Source organism: Narcine bancroftii, chromosome 8 (genome assembly GCF_036971445.1).
Source record: "Narcine bancroftii isolate sNarBan1 chromosome 8, sNarBan1.hap1, whole genome shotgun sequence".
NCBI classification, from domain to species: Eukaryota; Metazoa; Chordata; class Chondrichthyes; order Torpediniformes; family Narcinidae; genus Narcine; species Narcine bancroftii.
The window spans coordinates 60,218,449-60,233,100 of NC_091476.1; the positions used below are offsets into that span (position 1 = coordinate 60,218,449).

The 14,652-nt window shown below is 55.2% G+C and overlaps 1 protein-coding gene across 1 annotated transcript in view; it reads left to right on the top strand.

Moving 5' to 3' along the window:
- Window positions 1-14,652, top strand: part of LOC138742023 (mucin-2-like) — a 39,524-nt gene that overhangs the window by 11,403 nt on the left and 13,469 nt on the right. The window contains 8 exon segments of the mRNA XM_069896215.1: window positions 116-372; window positions 8,596-8,949; window positions 10,823-10,921; window positions 10,923-11,001; window positions 11,599-11,916; window positions 11,918-11,977; window positions 13,026-13,258; window positions 13,290-13,332. Coding sequence (XP_069752316.1) covers window positions 116-372; window positions 8,596-8,949; window positions 10,823-10,921; window positions 10,923-11,001; window positions 11,599-11,916; window positions 11,918-11,977; window positions 13,026-13,258; window positions 13,290-13,332 — 1,443 coding nt within the window.

Consider the following 14,652-nt stretch of genomic DNA (forward strand, 5'->3'; position numbering starts at 1 on the left):
ACACTGCCTCCACCAAACTCCTTCTCCCACACTCCCTCACACCACCCGCATTCCCAACACAGAGCCTTCCACCATTCACCATTCACCGCACTCCTTCACCCACAATCCTGCCCAGACTAACTTACAACACACTCCTACGCACCTCACACCATCCCACGGCACACAATTCATCGCATTCTTTCTCCCACACATCCTGCCATCACATGCCCTCTCACCACACACCCTCCCACCGCACACACTTCACCACAAAACTTCTCCCACACTCCCTCACACCATACGCACTCCCGCCACAGTCCCTTCCACCACACAACCTTCACCAAACTCCTTCTACCACACTCCGCCACACACTAACTTACACGACATTCGTTCACAGCAAATGACCTCCGACCACACTCCCTTCATCACGCTCCACTTCCCACAATTCCTCGCACCACAATCCCTCCCTCCGCACTTCCATCAACCCACTCCTTTTCACACACGAACTCCCGCCACACCCCCTCCAACCACAAGCCTTCACAACAATCTCCCTTCATGACAAACTTCTCCCACACTCCCTCACACTAAAAACACCGCCACCACATGCCATCCCACCACACGTCCTCCCACCACACTCCATTCAACCTCACTCCTTCACCCACACTCCTGCCCAGACTAACTTACACCACACTCCCTCGTACCGTACGCACTCCCAATACAGTCCCTCCCACCGCACACCTTTCACCGTACTCCTCCCTACACTAACTTTCACATCCCTCATTTCCACCACACGCCCTCCCACGACACACACTCCCACCATGGTTACGTCACCACACAACTTCTCCCACACACCCTCACACCACACACACTCCCCCCACAGTCCCTTCCAGCACACGCCCTTTACCACACTCCTTCTACCACACACCGCCACACACTAACGTACACCACACTCCTTCTAACACACGACCTCCCACCACACCCCCTCCCACCACAAGCCTTCCCAGCAAACTCGCTTCACCACACACTTCTCCCAAACTCCCTCACACGAAACACACACCCACTGCACGACCTCCCACCACACATACTCCCACCACACTCCATGCACCAAACCCCTTCTCCCACATTCTCTCACACCACACGACCTACCACCACACTCCCTTCATCACACTCCTTCTCCCACACTCCCTTGCACTACATGCCCTACCACCACACACCCTTCCGCCACATTCCCTTCATCACACTCCTTCTCCAACACCTCCTTGCACGACACACCCTCCTACCACACTCACCACCACACTATTTCTCACATCGTCCCTGATACCACATGCACCACAAGTCCTCACTCGCACCACAAGCCCTCCCAAAACAGTCCCTCCCACAACACTCCCTTCATCACACTCCTTCTCCCACACATCCTCGCCCCACTCACCCTCCCAACACACTTCCTCCATCAAATTCCTTCTCCCACACTCCCTGAAACCACCCGCATTCCTAATACAGTCCCTTCCACCACACACCCTTCACCGAACTCTTTCAGCCACACTCCTGCCCAAACTAACTTACACCACACTCCCTCACACCACACGCCCTCGCACTGCAGACCCTCCCACCAAACTCCCTTCACTTCACTCCTTCTCCCGCACACCCTGGCATCACACGTTGTACCACCACACTCCCTCGCACCACACGCACTCCCACTACAGTCCCACCCACCACACACCCTTCACTGCATTCCTTCTACCATACTCATCCCCACAATAACAGTCATATCCCTCCTTAGCACCACACGCCCTCACACCACACACCCTTCATCACAATCCTTCTCCCACACCTTCTCCCACCACACGCCATCCCACCATACACCCTCCCACCACACAAATTCTCCCACACTCCCTCCCACCACATGCACTACCCCCACAGTCCCTTCTACCACACTCCACCCCACACTAACTTACACCACACTCCTTCTCACACACGACCTCCCACCACACCCCCTCCCACCACAAGCTTTCGCAGCAAACTCCCTTGAAAACTCACTTCTCCAACACTCACTCGCACTAAAGGCACTCCCTCCACATGCCCTCTCACCACACTCCTTTCCCACACTCATTCACACCACACGCCCTCCCACCACACTCCCTTCACTTCACTCCTTCTCCCACACTCCCTGACATCACACGTTGTACCACGTCATCCCACCACTTTCCCTCGCACCACAAGCACTCCCCCCACTCCACACTACTTCTCCCACCCTCACTCACAACACATGCACTCCCACCACAGTCCCTCCCACCACGTACCATTCATGGACTCTTTCCACCACAGACTTCCCTAAACTAACTTACAAGCCCTCCCATCACACGCCCTTCTCCATACTCGTTCTCCCACATTCCCTCCACCACACACCCTCACACCACATTCCCTTCATCACACTCCTTCTCCCACACCTCCTCATACAACACGCCCTTCCACAACATGCCCATCACCAAAATCCTTCTCCCACACTCCCTCACACAACGTGCCCTCAAACCACACACCCTCCCACCACACTCCCTCACACCCCACACACGCACACCACACACGCTCCCATTACACTCCCTTCACCACACTCCTTCTCCCACACTCCCTCACAACACACGCCCTCTCACCACACTAAATCCCACCACACGTCCTCCCACCACACGCCCTTCACAACACTCCTTCTCACACATGACCTCACACCACACCCACTCCCACCACAAGCCCTCCCAGCAATCTCCCTTCACCACACATTTCTCCCACACTCACTCGCACTAAACACACTCCCACCACACGCCCTCCCACCGCAGTCCATCCCACCACACTCCCTTCATCACACTCCTTCTCCAATACATCCTCGCCCCATTTGCCCTCCCACCACACTTCCTCCACCAAACTCCTTCTCGCATACTCCCTCACACCACCCACATTCCCAACACAGTCCGTTACACCACTCACACATCACCACACTCCTTCACCCACACTCCTGCCCAAACTAACTTACACCACACTCCCTTGCACCATACGCACTCCCAATACTGTCCCTCCCACCGCACACCAAACACACGACCTCCCACCACACCCCCTCCAACCACACTCCATTCACCAAACCCCTTCTCCCACATTCCCCAGCACCACACGCCCTTCCCTTCTCGCAAACACATCCGCACACTAACTTTCACATCCCTCCTTTGCACCACACGGCATCCCACCGCACTGCCTTCATCACACTCCTTCGCCCACACCTCCTCCCAACACACACTCTCCCACCGCAGTCACATCCCCACAGAACTTCTGCCACACTCCTTCACACCACACACACCCCACAGTCCCTTCCATCACACGCCCTTTACCGCACTCCTTCTACCACTCTCCGCCCCACACTAACTTACACCACACTCCTTCTCACACACGTCCTTCCACCACACCACCTACAACCACAAGACTTCCCAGCAAACTCCCTTGACCACACACTTCTCCCACACTCACTAGCACTAAACACACTCCCACCACAAGACCTCGCACCACACGTCCTCCCACCACACTCCATTCACCAAACTCCTTCTCCCACATTCCCCAGCACCACACGCCCAATCACCACACACCCTCCCACCATATTCCATTCATCACACTCCTTCTGCCACAACTCCTCGCACCATACACCCTCCCACCACACTTACTTCACTAAACTACTTCTCCCATCCTCCCTCGCACCACACGAACTCCCACCACTCCACACTACTTCTCCCACACTCAACTTTCACCACAATCCCACGCATCACACGCCTTCTCACTACACTCCCATCACCACACTCATCCTACACTCCCTCGCAACACATGCCCTCACACCACTCTAAATCCCACCACAGGCCCTCCCACCACCCGCCCTCCCACAATACTCCCTTCACCATACTCCGTCTCCCACATTCTCTCATATCATATGCCCTCCCACCACACTCCCTTCACCACACTCCTTCTCATACACGACCTTCCACCAAATCCCCTCCCACCACAAGCCCTCCCAGCAATCTCCCTTCACCATACACTTCTCCCACTCTCCCTCGCACTAAACACACTCCCACCAAGCGCCCTCCCACTACATGCACTCCCACCACACTCACTTCACTCTACTTCTCCCACCGTCCCTCATAACACACGCACTCGCACCACAAGCCCTCCCACTAAAGTCCCTCCCACCACACTCCCTTCACTTCTTCTCCCGCACTCCCTTGCATCACACTTTGTACCACCACATGCCGTCCCACCACTCTCCCTCGCAACTCAAGTAATCCCCCCACTCCACACTATTTATCCCACACTCCCTCACACCACGTGCCCTCCCACCACACACCCTCGCACGACACACATTTCACCACACTACTTTTCCCACACACCATCAAATCACACACCCTCCCACCCCACACACTCACACCACACGCAATCCCATTACACTCCCTTCACCACACACCTTCTCCCACACTCCCTCGCAACACACACCCTCTCACCACACTAAATCCCACCACACGTCCTCCCACCACACGCCCTTCACAACACACCTTCTCACACATGACCTCACACCACACCCACTCCCACCACAAGCCCTCCCAGTAATCTCCCTTCACCATACATTTCTCCCACACTCATGCGCACTAAACACATTCCCACCACACGCCCTCCAACCTCTTGCTCTCCCACCACACTCACTTCACCACATTAATTATCCCACCATCCCTCATACCACACGCACTCGCACCACACGCCCTCCCACCGCAGTCCATCCCACAACACTCCCTTCGTCACACTCGTTCTTCCACACATCCTCGACCCATTCGCACTCCCAACCACACATCCTCCACCAAACTCCTTCTCCCACACTCCCTCACACCACCCGCATTCCCAACACAGTCCCTTCCAACACACACCCTCCACCTCACTCCTTCACCCACACTGCTGCCCAAACTAACTTACACCACACTCCCTCACATCATACAGTCCCTCCCACAGCACACCTTTCACCGCTTCCGTTCTGGCAAACACATCCCCACATTAACTTTCACATCCCTCCTTAGCACCACACAGCCTCCCACCGCACTGCCTTCGTCACTCCCTCCCTCCCACTGCAGTCACGTCACCACACAACTTCTCCCACACTCCCTCACACCACACACACACCCCACAGTCCCTTGCATCACACGCCCTTTACCGCACTCCTTCAACCACACTCCGCCCCACACTAACTTACACCACACTCCTTCTCACACACGACCTTCCACCACACCACCTCCAACCACAAGACTTCCCAGCAAACTCCCTTGACCACACACTTCTCCCACACTCACTAGCACTAAACACACTCCCACAAGACCTTGCACCACACGTCCTCCCACCACACTCCATTCAACAAACACCTTCTCCCACATTCCCCAGCACCACACGCCCGACCACCACACACCCTCCCACCATATTCCATTCATCACACTCCTACTCCCACACCTCCTCGCACCATATGCCCTCCCACCACACTTACTTCACCAAACTACTTCTCCCACCCTCCCTCGCACCAAACGCACTCCCACCACTCCACACTACTTCTCCCACACTCCTCCCCACACTAACTTTCACCACAATCCCACGCACCACACGCCTTCTAATCACACTCCCTTCACCACACTCCTTCTCCCACACTCCCTCGCAACACATGCCCTCGCACCACAATAAATCCCACCACAGGTCCTCCCACCACCCGCCCTCCCACAATACTCCTTTCACCATACTCCGTCTCCCATATTCCTTCATATCGTATGCCCTCCCACCACACTCCCTTCACCACACTACTTCTCACACATGACCTTCCACCAAATCCCCTCCCACCACAAGCCCTCCTAGCAATCTCCCTTCACCATACACTTCTCCCACTCTCCCTCGCACTAAACACACTCCCACCAAACGCCCTCCCACTATGTGCCCTCCCACCACATTCACTTCACCACACTACTTCTCCCACCATCCCTCATACCATACGCACTCGCACCACACACCCTCCCACTAAAGTCCCTCCCACCACAGACCCTTCACCGCATTCCTTCTAGCAAACTCCTCCCCACACTAACATTCACATGACTCCTTCGCACCACACACCCTCCCACCGCACAACCTTCATCACACTCCTTCTCTCACACCTCCTCCCACCACAAACCCTCCCACTACACACACTCCCACGGCATTCATGTAACCACACAACTTCTCTCATACTCCTTCACACCATATGCACTCCCCCCACAGACACTTCCAGCACACAACCTTCACCGCACTCCTTCTACCACATTCCATCCCACACTAACTTACACCACACTCGTTCACAGCAAACAAGCTCCCACCACACTCCCTTCATAAAACTTCTTCTCACACACAACCTACCACCACACCATCTTCCACCACAAGCCCTCCCATCAATCTCCCTTCACCATACACTCCCACGCACGAAGCACACTCCCACCACACACCCTCTCACCACACACCCTCCCACAGCACAGTCCCATCTACCACACTCCACCCCACACTAACCTACACCACACTCACTCCTTCACCCACACTCCTGCCCAAACTAAATTACACTACATTCCCTCACACCACACGCACTCCCACTACAGTCCCTCCCACCACACACACTTCACCGCATTCCGTCTGCAAACTCCTCCCCACACTAACTTTCACATCCCTCCTTTGCACCACATGCCCTCCCACTGCACACCCTTCATCACACTCCTTCTCCCATACCTCCTCCCTCCGCACGCCCTCCCACCACACCATCCGACCGCACTCACGTCACCACACAACTTCTCCCACACTCCCTCACACCATATGCACTTCCACAACATTCCCTTCCACCACACGCAATTTTCCACACATCTTCCACCACACTCCACCCCACACTAACTTTCACATCCCTCCTTTGCACTACACGCCCTCCCTCCGCACACCCTTCATCACACTCCTTCTCCCACACCTCCTCCCACCGCACGCCCTCCCACCACACACCCTCTGACTGCACTCACGTCACCACACAACTTCTCCCACACTCCCTCACACCACTCGCCATCCCACCACGCTTCCTCCACCAAACTCCTTCTCCCACTCTCCCTCGCACTAAACACACTCCCTCCAAGCACCCTCCCACTACATGCACTCCCAGCACACTCACTTCACACTACTTCCCCCACCGTCCCTCATACCACACGCACTCGCACCACACGCCCTCCCAATAAAGTCCCTCCCACCACAGACCCTTCACCTCATTCCTTCTAGCACTTCCCCAACAGTCCTTCACCCACACTCCTGCCCAAACTAACTTACACCACACTCCCTCGCACCACACGCACTCCCATTACAGTCCCTCCCACCACACACACTTCACCGCATTCCGTCTGCAAACTCCTCCCCACACTAACTTTCACATCCCTCCTTTGCGCCACACGCCCTCCCACCACACACCCTTCATCACACTCCTTCTCCCATACCTCCTCCCTCCGCACGCCCTCCGACCGCACTCACGTCACCACACAACTTCTCCCACACTCCCTCACACCACATGCACTTCCACAACAGTCCCTTCCACCACACGCAATTTTCCACACATCTTCCACCACACTCCACCCCACACTAACTTTCACATCCCTCCTTTGAACTACACGCCCTCCCTCCGCACACCCTTCATCACACTCCTTCTCCCACACTTCCTCCCACCGCATGCCCTACCACCACACACCCTCTGACTGCACTCACGTCACCACACAACTTCTCCCACACTCCCTCACACCACATGCACTTCCCCAATAGTCCCTTCCACCACACGCAATTTTCCACACTCCTTCCACCACACTCCACACCACACTAAGTTACACCACATTCTTCTCACACATGACCTCCCACCACACTCCTCCTACCACAAGCCTTTCCAGCAAACTCCCTTCACCACACACTTCTCCCATACTCCCTCGCACTAAACACACTCCCACCACACATATCGCAACACACTCCATTCACAAAACCCCTTCTCCCACATTCCCTTGCACCACACGCCCTAACACCACACACCCTCCCACCACATTCCCTTCATCACACTCCTCCCACACCACCTCGCACCACATGCCCCCCCACCACATGCCATCCCACCACACGTGCTCCCACCAATGTCCCTCCCACCACGCACCATTCATGCACTACTTCACCCACAGACTTCCCTACACTAACTTTCACCACATTCTCTCGCACCACAAGCTCTCCCATCACACGCCCTTCTCCATACTCCTTATCGCACACTCATTCGCCCAACAAGCACACCCTCCACACGCCCTCCCACCACACTCACTTCAATTCACTCCTTCTCCCACACACCCTGGCATCACACGTTGTACCACCAAACGCTCTCCCACCACACTCCCTCGCACCACACACACTCCCACCACTCCACAGTACTTCTCCCACACTCCACCCAATGCTACCATTCACCACACTCCCTCGCACCACACTCCCTCTCACCACACTCCTTTCACCACACTCCTACTCCCACACTCACTCGAAGAACACGCCCTCCTACAACAGGCCCTCCCAACACACGCCATTCACTTCACTCCTTCTCCCTCACTCCCTGGCATCACATGTTGTACAACCACATGCCCTCCAACCACTCTCCCTCGCACCACATGCACTCCACCACTCCACACTACTTCTCCCACACTCCTGCCCACACAAATATTCACCACACTCCCTTGCACCACATGCCCACTCACCACACTCCCTTCACCACACTCCTTCTCCCACACACCATCGCACCACATGCCCTCTCACCACACACCCACAAACCACACACACTCAAACCTCACGCACTCCCATCACACTCACTTCACCACACTCCTTCTCCCACACTCCCTCGCAACACACAAAATCCCACCACACGTCCTCCCACCACACGCCCTCCCACCACACTCCCTTCACCAAACTCCTTCTCACACACAACCTCCCACCAAAACCCCTCCCACCACATGCCCTCCCAGCAATCTCCCTTCACCATACACTTCTCCCACACTCCCTCGCACTAAACACACTCCCACCACACGACCTTTGACCACACGCCCTCCCACCACACGCCCTCCCACCACACTCACTTCACTACACTACTTCTCCCACCATCCCTCATACCACACGCACTCGTACCACACGCCCTCTACCACAGTCCCTCCCACAACACTCCCTTCATTACACTCCTTCTCCCACACATCCTCACCCACTCGGCCTCCCACCACACTTAATCCACCAAACTCCTTTTCCAACACTCCCTCACACCACAGCCATTCACAACACAGTCCCTTTCATCACACACCCTTCACCGCACTCCTTCACCCACACTCCTGCCCAAACTAATTTACACTACACTCCCTCGCACCACATGCACTCCCACTAAATTACCTCCCACCGCAGATCCTTCACCGCATTCCTTCTAGCAAACTCCTCCCCACACTAACTTTCACATCAATCCTTCGCACCACACACCCTCCCTATGCATTCCCTTCATCACACTCCTTCTCACACACATCCTTCTACCATACGCCCTCCCAACACCCACCCTCCCAACAGACCCATTTCACCACACAAAATCTCCCAACACCCTCATACCACACGCACTCCCACAACAGTCCCTTCCACCTCACACCGTTAACAGCACTCTTTCTCCCACACTCATCCACACACTAACTACACCACACTCCCTCGAACCTCATGCCCTGCCACCACAATCATTTCATCAAACTTCTTCTCCCACACTTCCTTGCACCACACATCCTCCCACCACACTCCATTCACCACATTGCTTCTCCCACACTCACTCGCACCACACACCCTCCCTCCACAGTCTATCCCACAACACTCCCTTCAGCACACTCCTTCTCCCACACTTTCACGTCCAACACGCCCTCCCAACACACTTTCTCCACCAAAGACCTGCTCCCAGACTACCTCACACCACACACATTCACAACACAGTCCCAGCTACCACATACCCTTCACCGCATTCCATCCCACACACTCCTGCCCAAACTAACTTACAGCACACTCCCTCGCACAACACACACTCCACCTACAGTGCATCCCACCACATACGCTTCACCGCATTCCTTCTAGCAAACTCCTATCCACACTAACATTCACATAACTCCTTCGAACCATATGACTTCCCACCGCACTCCCGTCATCACACTCCTTCTCCCACACTTCCTCCCACCATACACTCTCCCACCACACACCCTCCCAAAGCACTCACATCACCACACAACTTCTCTCACACTCCTTCACACCATACGTACTCCCCAGACAGATCCTTCCACTACACAACCTTCACCGCACACTTTCGACCACATTCCGTCCCACACTAACTTACACCACAACCGTTCGCAGCAAACGAGCTCCCAGCACACTCCCTTCATATCACTCCTTCTGACACATGACCTACCACCACACCCCCTCCCACCACAAGCCCTCCCAACAATCTCCCTTCACCACACACTTCTCCAACACTCCCTCGCACTAAACACACTCACACCACACTCGCTCCCACCAGACGTCCTCCCACCACACTCCATTAACCAAACTCCTTCTCCCACATTCCATCACACCACACGCTCTACAATCACACACCCTCCCACCACATTCCCTTCATCACACTGCTTCTCCCACACCTCATCGCACCACAATCCCTCCCACCACACGTCCTCACACAACACTCCCTTCATTAAACTCCTTCTCCCACGCTACCTCGCATCACACGCCCTCACAGCACACTCCCTTCAGTACACTCCTTCTCCCACACCTCCATTCACCAAACTCCTTCTCCCACACATCCTTGCACCATCCGCCCTCCCACCACAAGCACTCCCACCACACTCAATGCACCACACTACTTCAGCCACCATCCCTCATACCACACGCACTCGCACCACACGCCCTCCCACCACAGTCCTTACCACAACATTCACTTCATCACACACCTTCTCCCACACATCCTCACCCACTCAGCCTCCCACCACACTTAATCCACCAAACTCCTTTTCCGACACTCCCTCACACCACAGGCATTCCCAACACAGTCCCTTTCATCACACACACTTCACCGCACTCCTTCACCCACACTCCTGCTCAAACTAATTTACACTACACTCCCTCGCACCACATGCACTCCCACTAAATTCCCTCCCACCACAGATCCTTCACCGCATTCCTTCTAGCAAACTCCTCCCCACACTAACTTTCACATCACTGCTTCGCACCACAATTTCCCTATGCACTCCCTTCATCACACTCCTTCTCCCACACTTCCTCACACCACACGCACTCACCCCACAGTCGAGTCCACCACACACCCTTCACCACACTCCTACCACACTCCGCCCCGCACTAATTTACAGCATTCGCAGCAAACGAGTTCCCACCACAATTCCTTCATCACACACATTCTCCCACACTTCCTCGCACCACAATCCTTCCCACTACACTTGTCCACCACACTCCTTACTCCCACACACGACCTACCACCACACCCCCTCCCACCACAAGCCGTCCCAGCAAATTCCCTTCACTACATACTTGTCACACACTCCCTCGCACAAAACACACTACCACCACATGCCCAACCACCACACGTCTTCCCACCACACACCATTCACGAAACTCCTTCTCCCACATTCTCTCCACCACACACTCCCTCACACACCACACACTCGCACCACATGCACTACCATTACACTCCCTTCACCACACTCATTCTCCCACACTCCCTCGCAACACACGCATCTCACCACACTAAATCCTACCACACATACTTGCACCATCCGCCCTCCCACCACAAGCCCTCCCACCACACTCACTGCACCACACTACTTCTCCCACCATCCCTCATTCCACACGCACTCGCACCACACGCCCTCCCACCACAGTCCTTCCCACAACACTCCCTTCATCACACACCTTCTCCCACACATCCTCACCCACTCAGCCACCCACCACACTTAATCCACCAAACTCCTTCTCCCACACTCCCTCACACCACATATCTCCCACCACACACCCTCCCACGACACTCATTTCACCACACTACTTCTCCCACACACCCTCAAACCACACACACAGCCACGACACTCCCTCACACCCCATAAACTCGCACCACACGTCCTCCCCCCACACGCACTCCCACCACACTCCATTCACCAAACGACTTCTACCACATTCCAACACACCACACGCCTAAACAGCACACACCCTCCCACCACGTTCCCTTCATCACACTCCTTCTCCCACACCTCATCGCACCACAATCCCTCCCACCACACGTCCTCACACAATACTCCATTTACCAAACTCCTTCTCCCACACATCCTTGCACCACACACCCTCCCACCACACACCCTCCCACCACACGCCCTTCTCCATACTCGTTCTCCCAGATTCCCTCCACCACACACCCTCAAACCACATTCCCTTCATCACACTCCTTCTCCCACACCTCCTCATACAACACACCCTCCCACAACATGCCCATCACCAAAATCCTTCTCCCACACTCCCTCACACAACGTGCTCTCCCACCACACACCCTCCCACGACACTCATTTCACCACACTACTTCTCCCAGACACCCTCAAACCACACACCCTCCCACCACACTCCCTCACACCCCACACACACACACTACACATGCTCCCATTACGCTCCCTTCACCACACTCCTTCTCCTATATGTCCTCGCTCCATTTGCCCTCCCACCACACTTCCTCCACCAAACTCCTTCTCCCATACTCCCTCTCACCACCCACATTCCCAACACAGTCCCTTACACCACTCACACTTCACCGCACTCCTTCACCCACACTCCTGCCCAAACTAACTTACACCACACTCTCTCGCACCATACGCACTCCCAATACTGTCCCTCCCAGCGCACACCCTTCACCGCTTCCCTTCTGGCAAACACATCCATCCCACCAGACATCCGCCCACCACACTCCATCACCAAACGCCTTCTCCCACATTCCCACACACCACACGCCTAAACACCACACACCCTCCCACCACATTCCCTTCATCACACTCCTGCTCCCACACCTCATCGCACCACAATCCCTCCCACCACACGTCCTCACACAACACTCCATTCACCAAACTCCTTCTCCTGCACATCCTTGCACCACACACCCTCCCACCACAAGCACTCCCACCACACTCAAAGCACAACACTCCTCCTCCCACCATCCCTCATACTACACGCACTCGCACCACACGCCCTCCCACCACAGTCCTTCCCACAACACTCCCTTCATCACACGCCTTCTCCCACACATCCTCACCCACTCAGCCTCCCTCCACACTTAATCCACCAAACTCCTTCTCCCACACTCCCTCACACCACATATCTCCCACCACACACCCTCCCACGACACTCATTTCACCACACTACTTCTCCCACACACCCTCAAACCACACACACTGCCACGACACTTCCTCACACCCCATAAACTCGCACCACATGTCCTCCCACCACACGCACTCCCACCACACACCCTTCACCATACTCCATCTCCCACATTCCCTCTTACCATGTGCCCTCCTACCACACGCCCTTCACCACACTCCTTCTCACACATGACCTCCCACCACACCCACTCCCACCACAAGCCCTCTGAGCAAACACGCTTCACCACACACTTCTCCCACACTCCCTCGCACTAAACACACTCTCACCACACGCCCTCCCAGCAATCACGTTTGACCACACACTTCTCCACTCTCCCTTGCACTAAACACACTCCCACCACACGCCATCCCACCAGACTTCCTACCACCACACTCCATTCACCAAATGCCTTCTCCCACATTCCCACACACCACACGCCTAAACACCACACACCCTCTCACCACATTCCCTTCATCACACTCCTTCTCCCACACCTCATCGCACCACAATCCCTCCCACCACACGTCTGCACACAACACTCCAATCACCAAACTCCTTCTCCTACACATCCTTGCATCACACACCCTCCCACCACAAGCACTCCCACCACACTCAATGCACCACACTACTTCTCCCACCATCCCTCATACCACACGCACTTGCACCACACGCCCTCCAACCACAGTCCTTCCCACAACACTCCCTTCATCACACACCTTCTCCCACACATCCTCACCCACTCAGCCTCCCACCACACTTAATCCACCAAACTCCTTCTCCGACACTCCCTCACACCACAGGCATTCCCAACACAGTCCCTATCATCACACACCCTTCACTGCACTCCTTCACCCACACTCCTGCCCAAACTAATTTTCACTACACTCCCTCGCACCACATGCACTCCCACTAAATTCCCTCCCACCACAGATCCTTCACCGCATTCCGTCTAGCAAACTCCTCCCCACACTAACTTTCACATCACTGCTTCGCACCACAATCTCCCTATGCACTCCCTTCATCACACTCCTTCTCCCACACATACTCCCACCACACGCCCTCCCACCTGCCACCGCACTCACTTCACCACACAAATTCTCCCACACTTCCTCACACCATACGCACTCACCCCACAGTCGAGTCCACCACACACCCTTCACC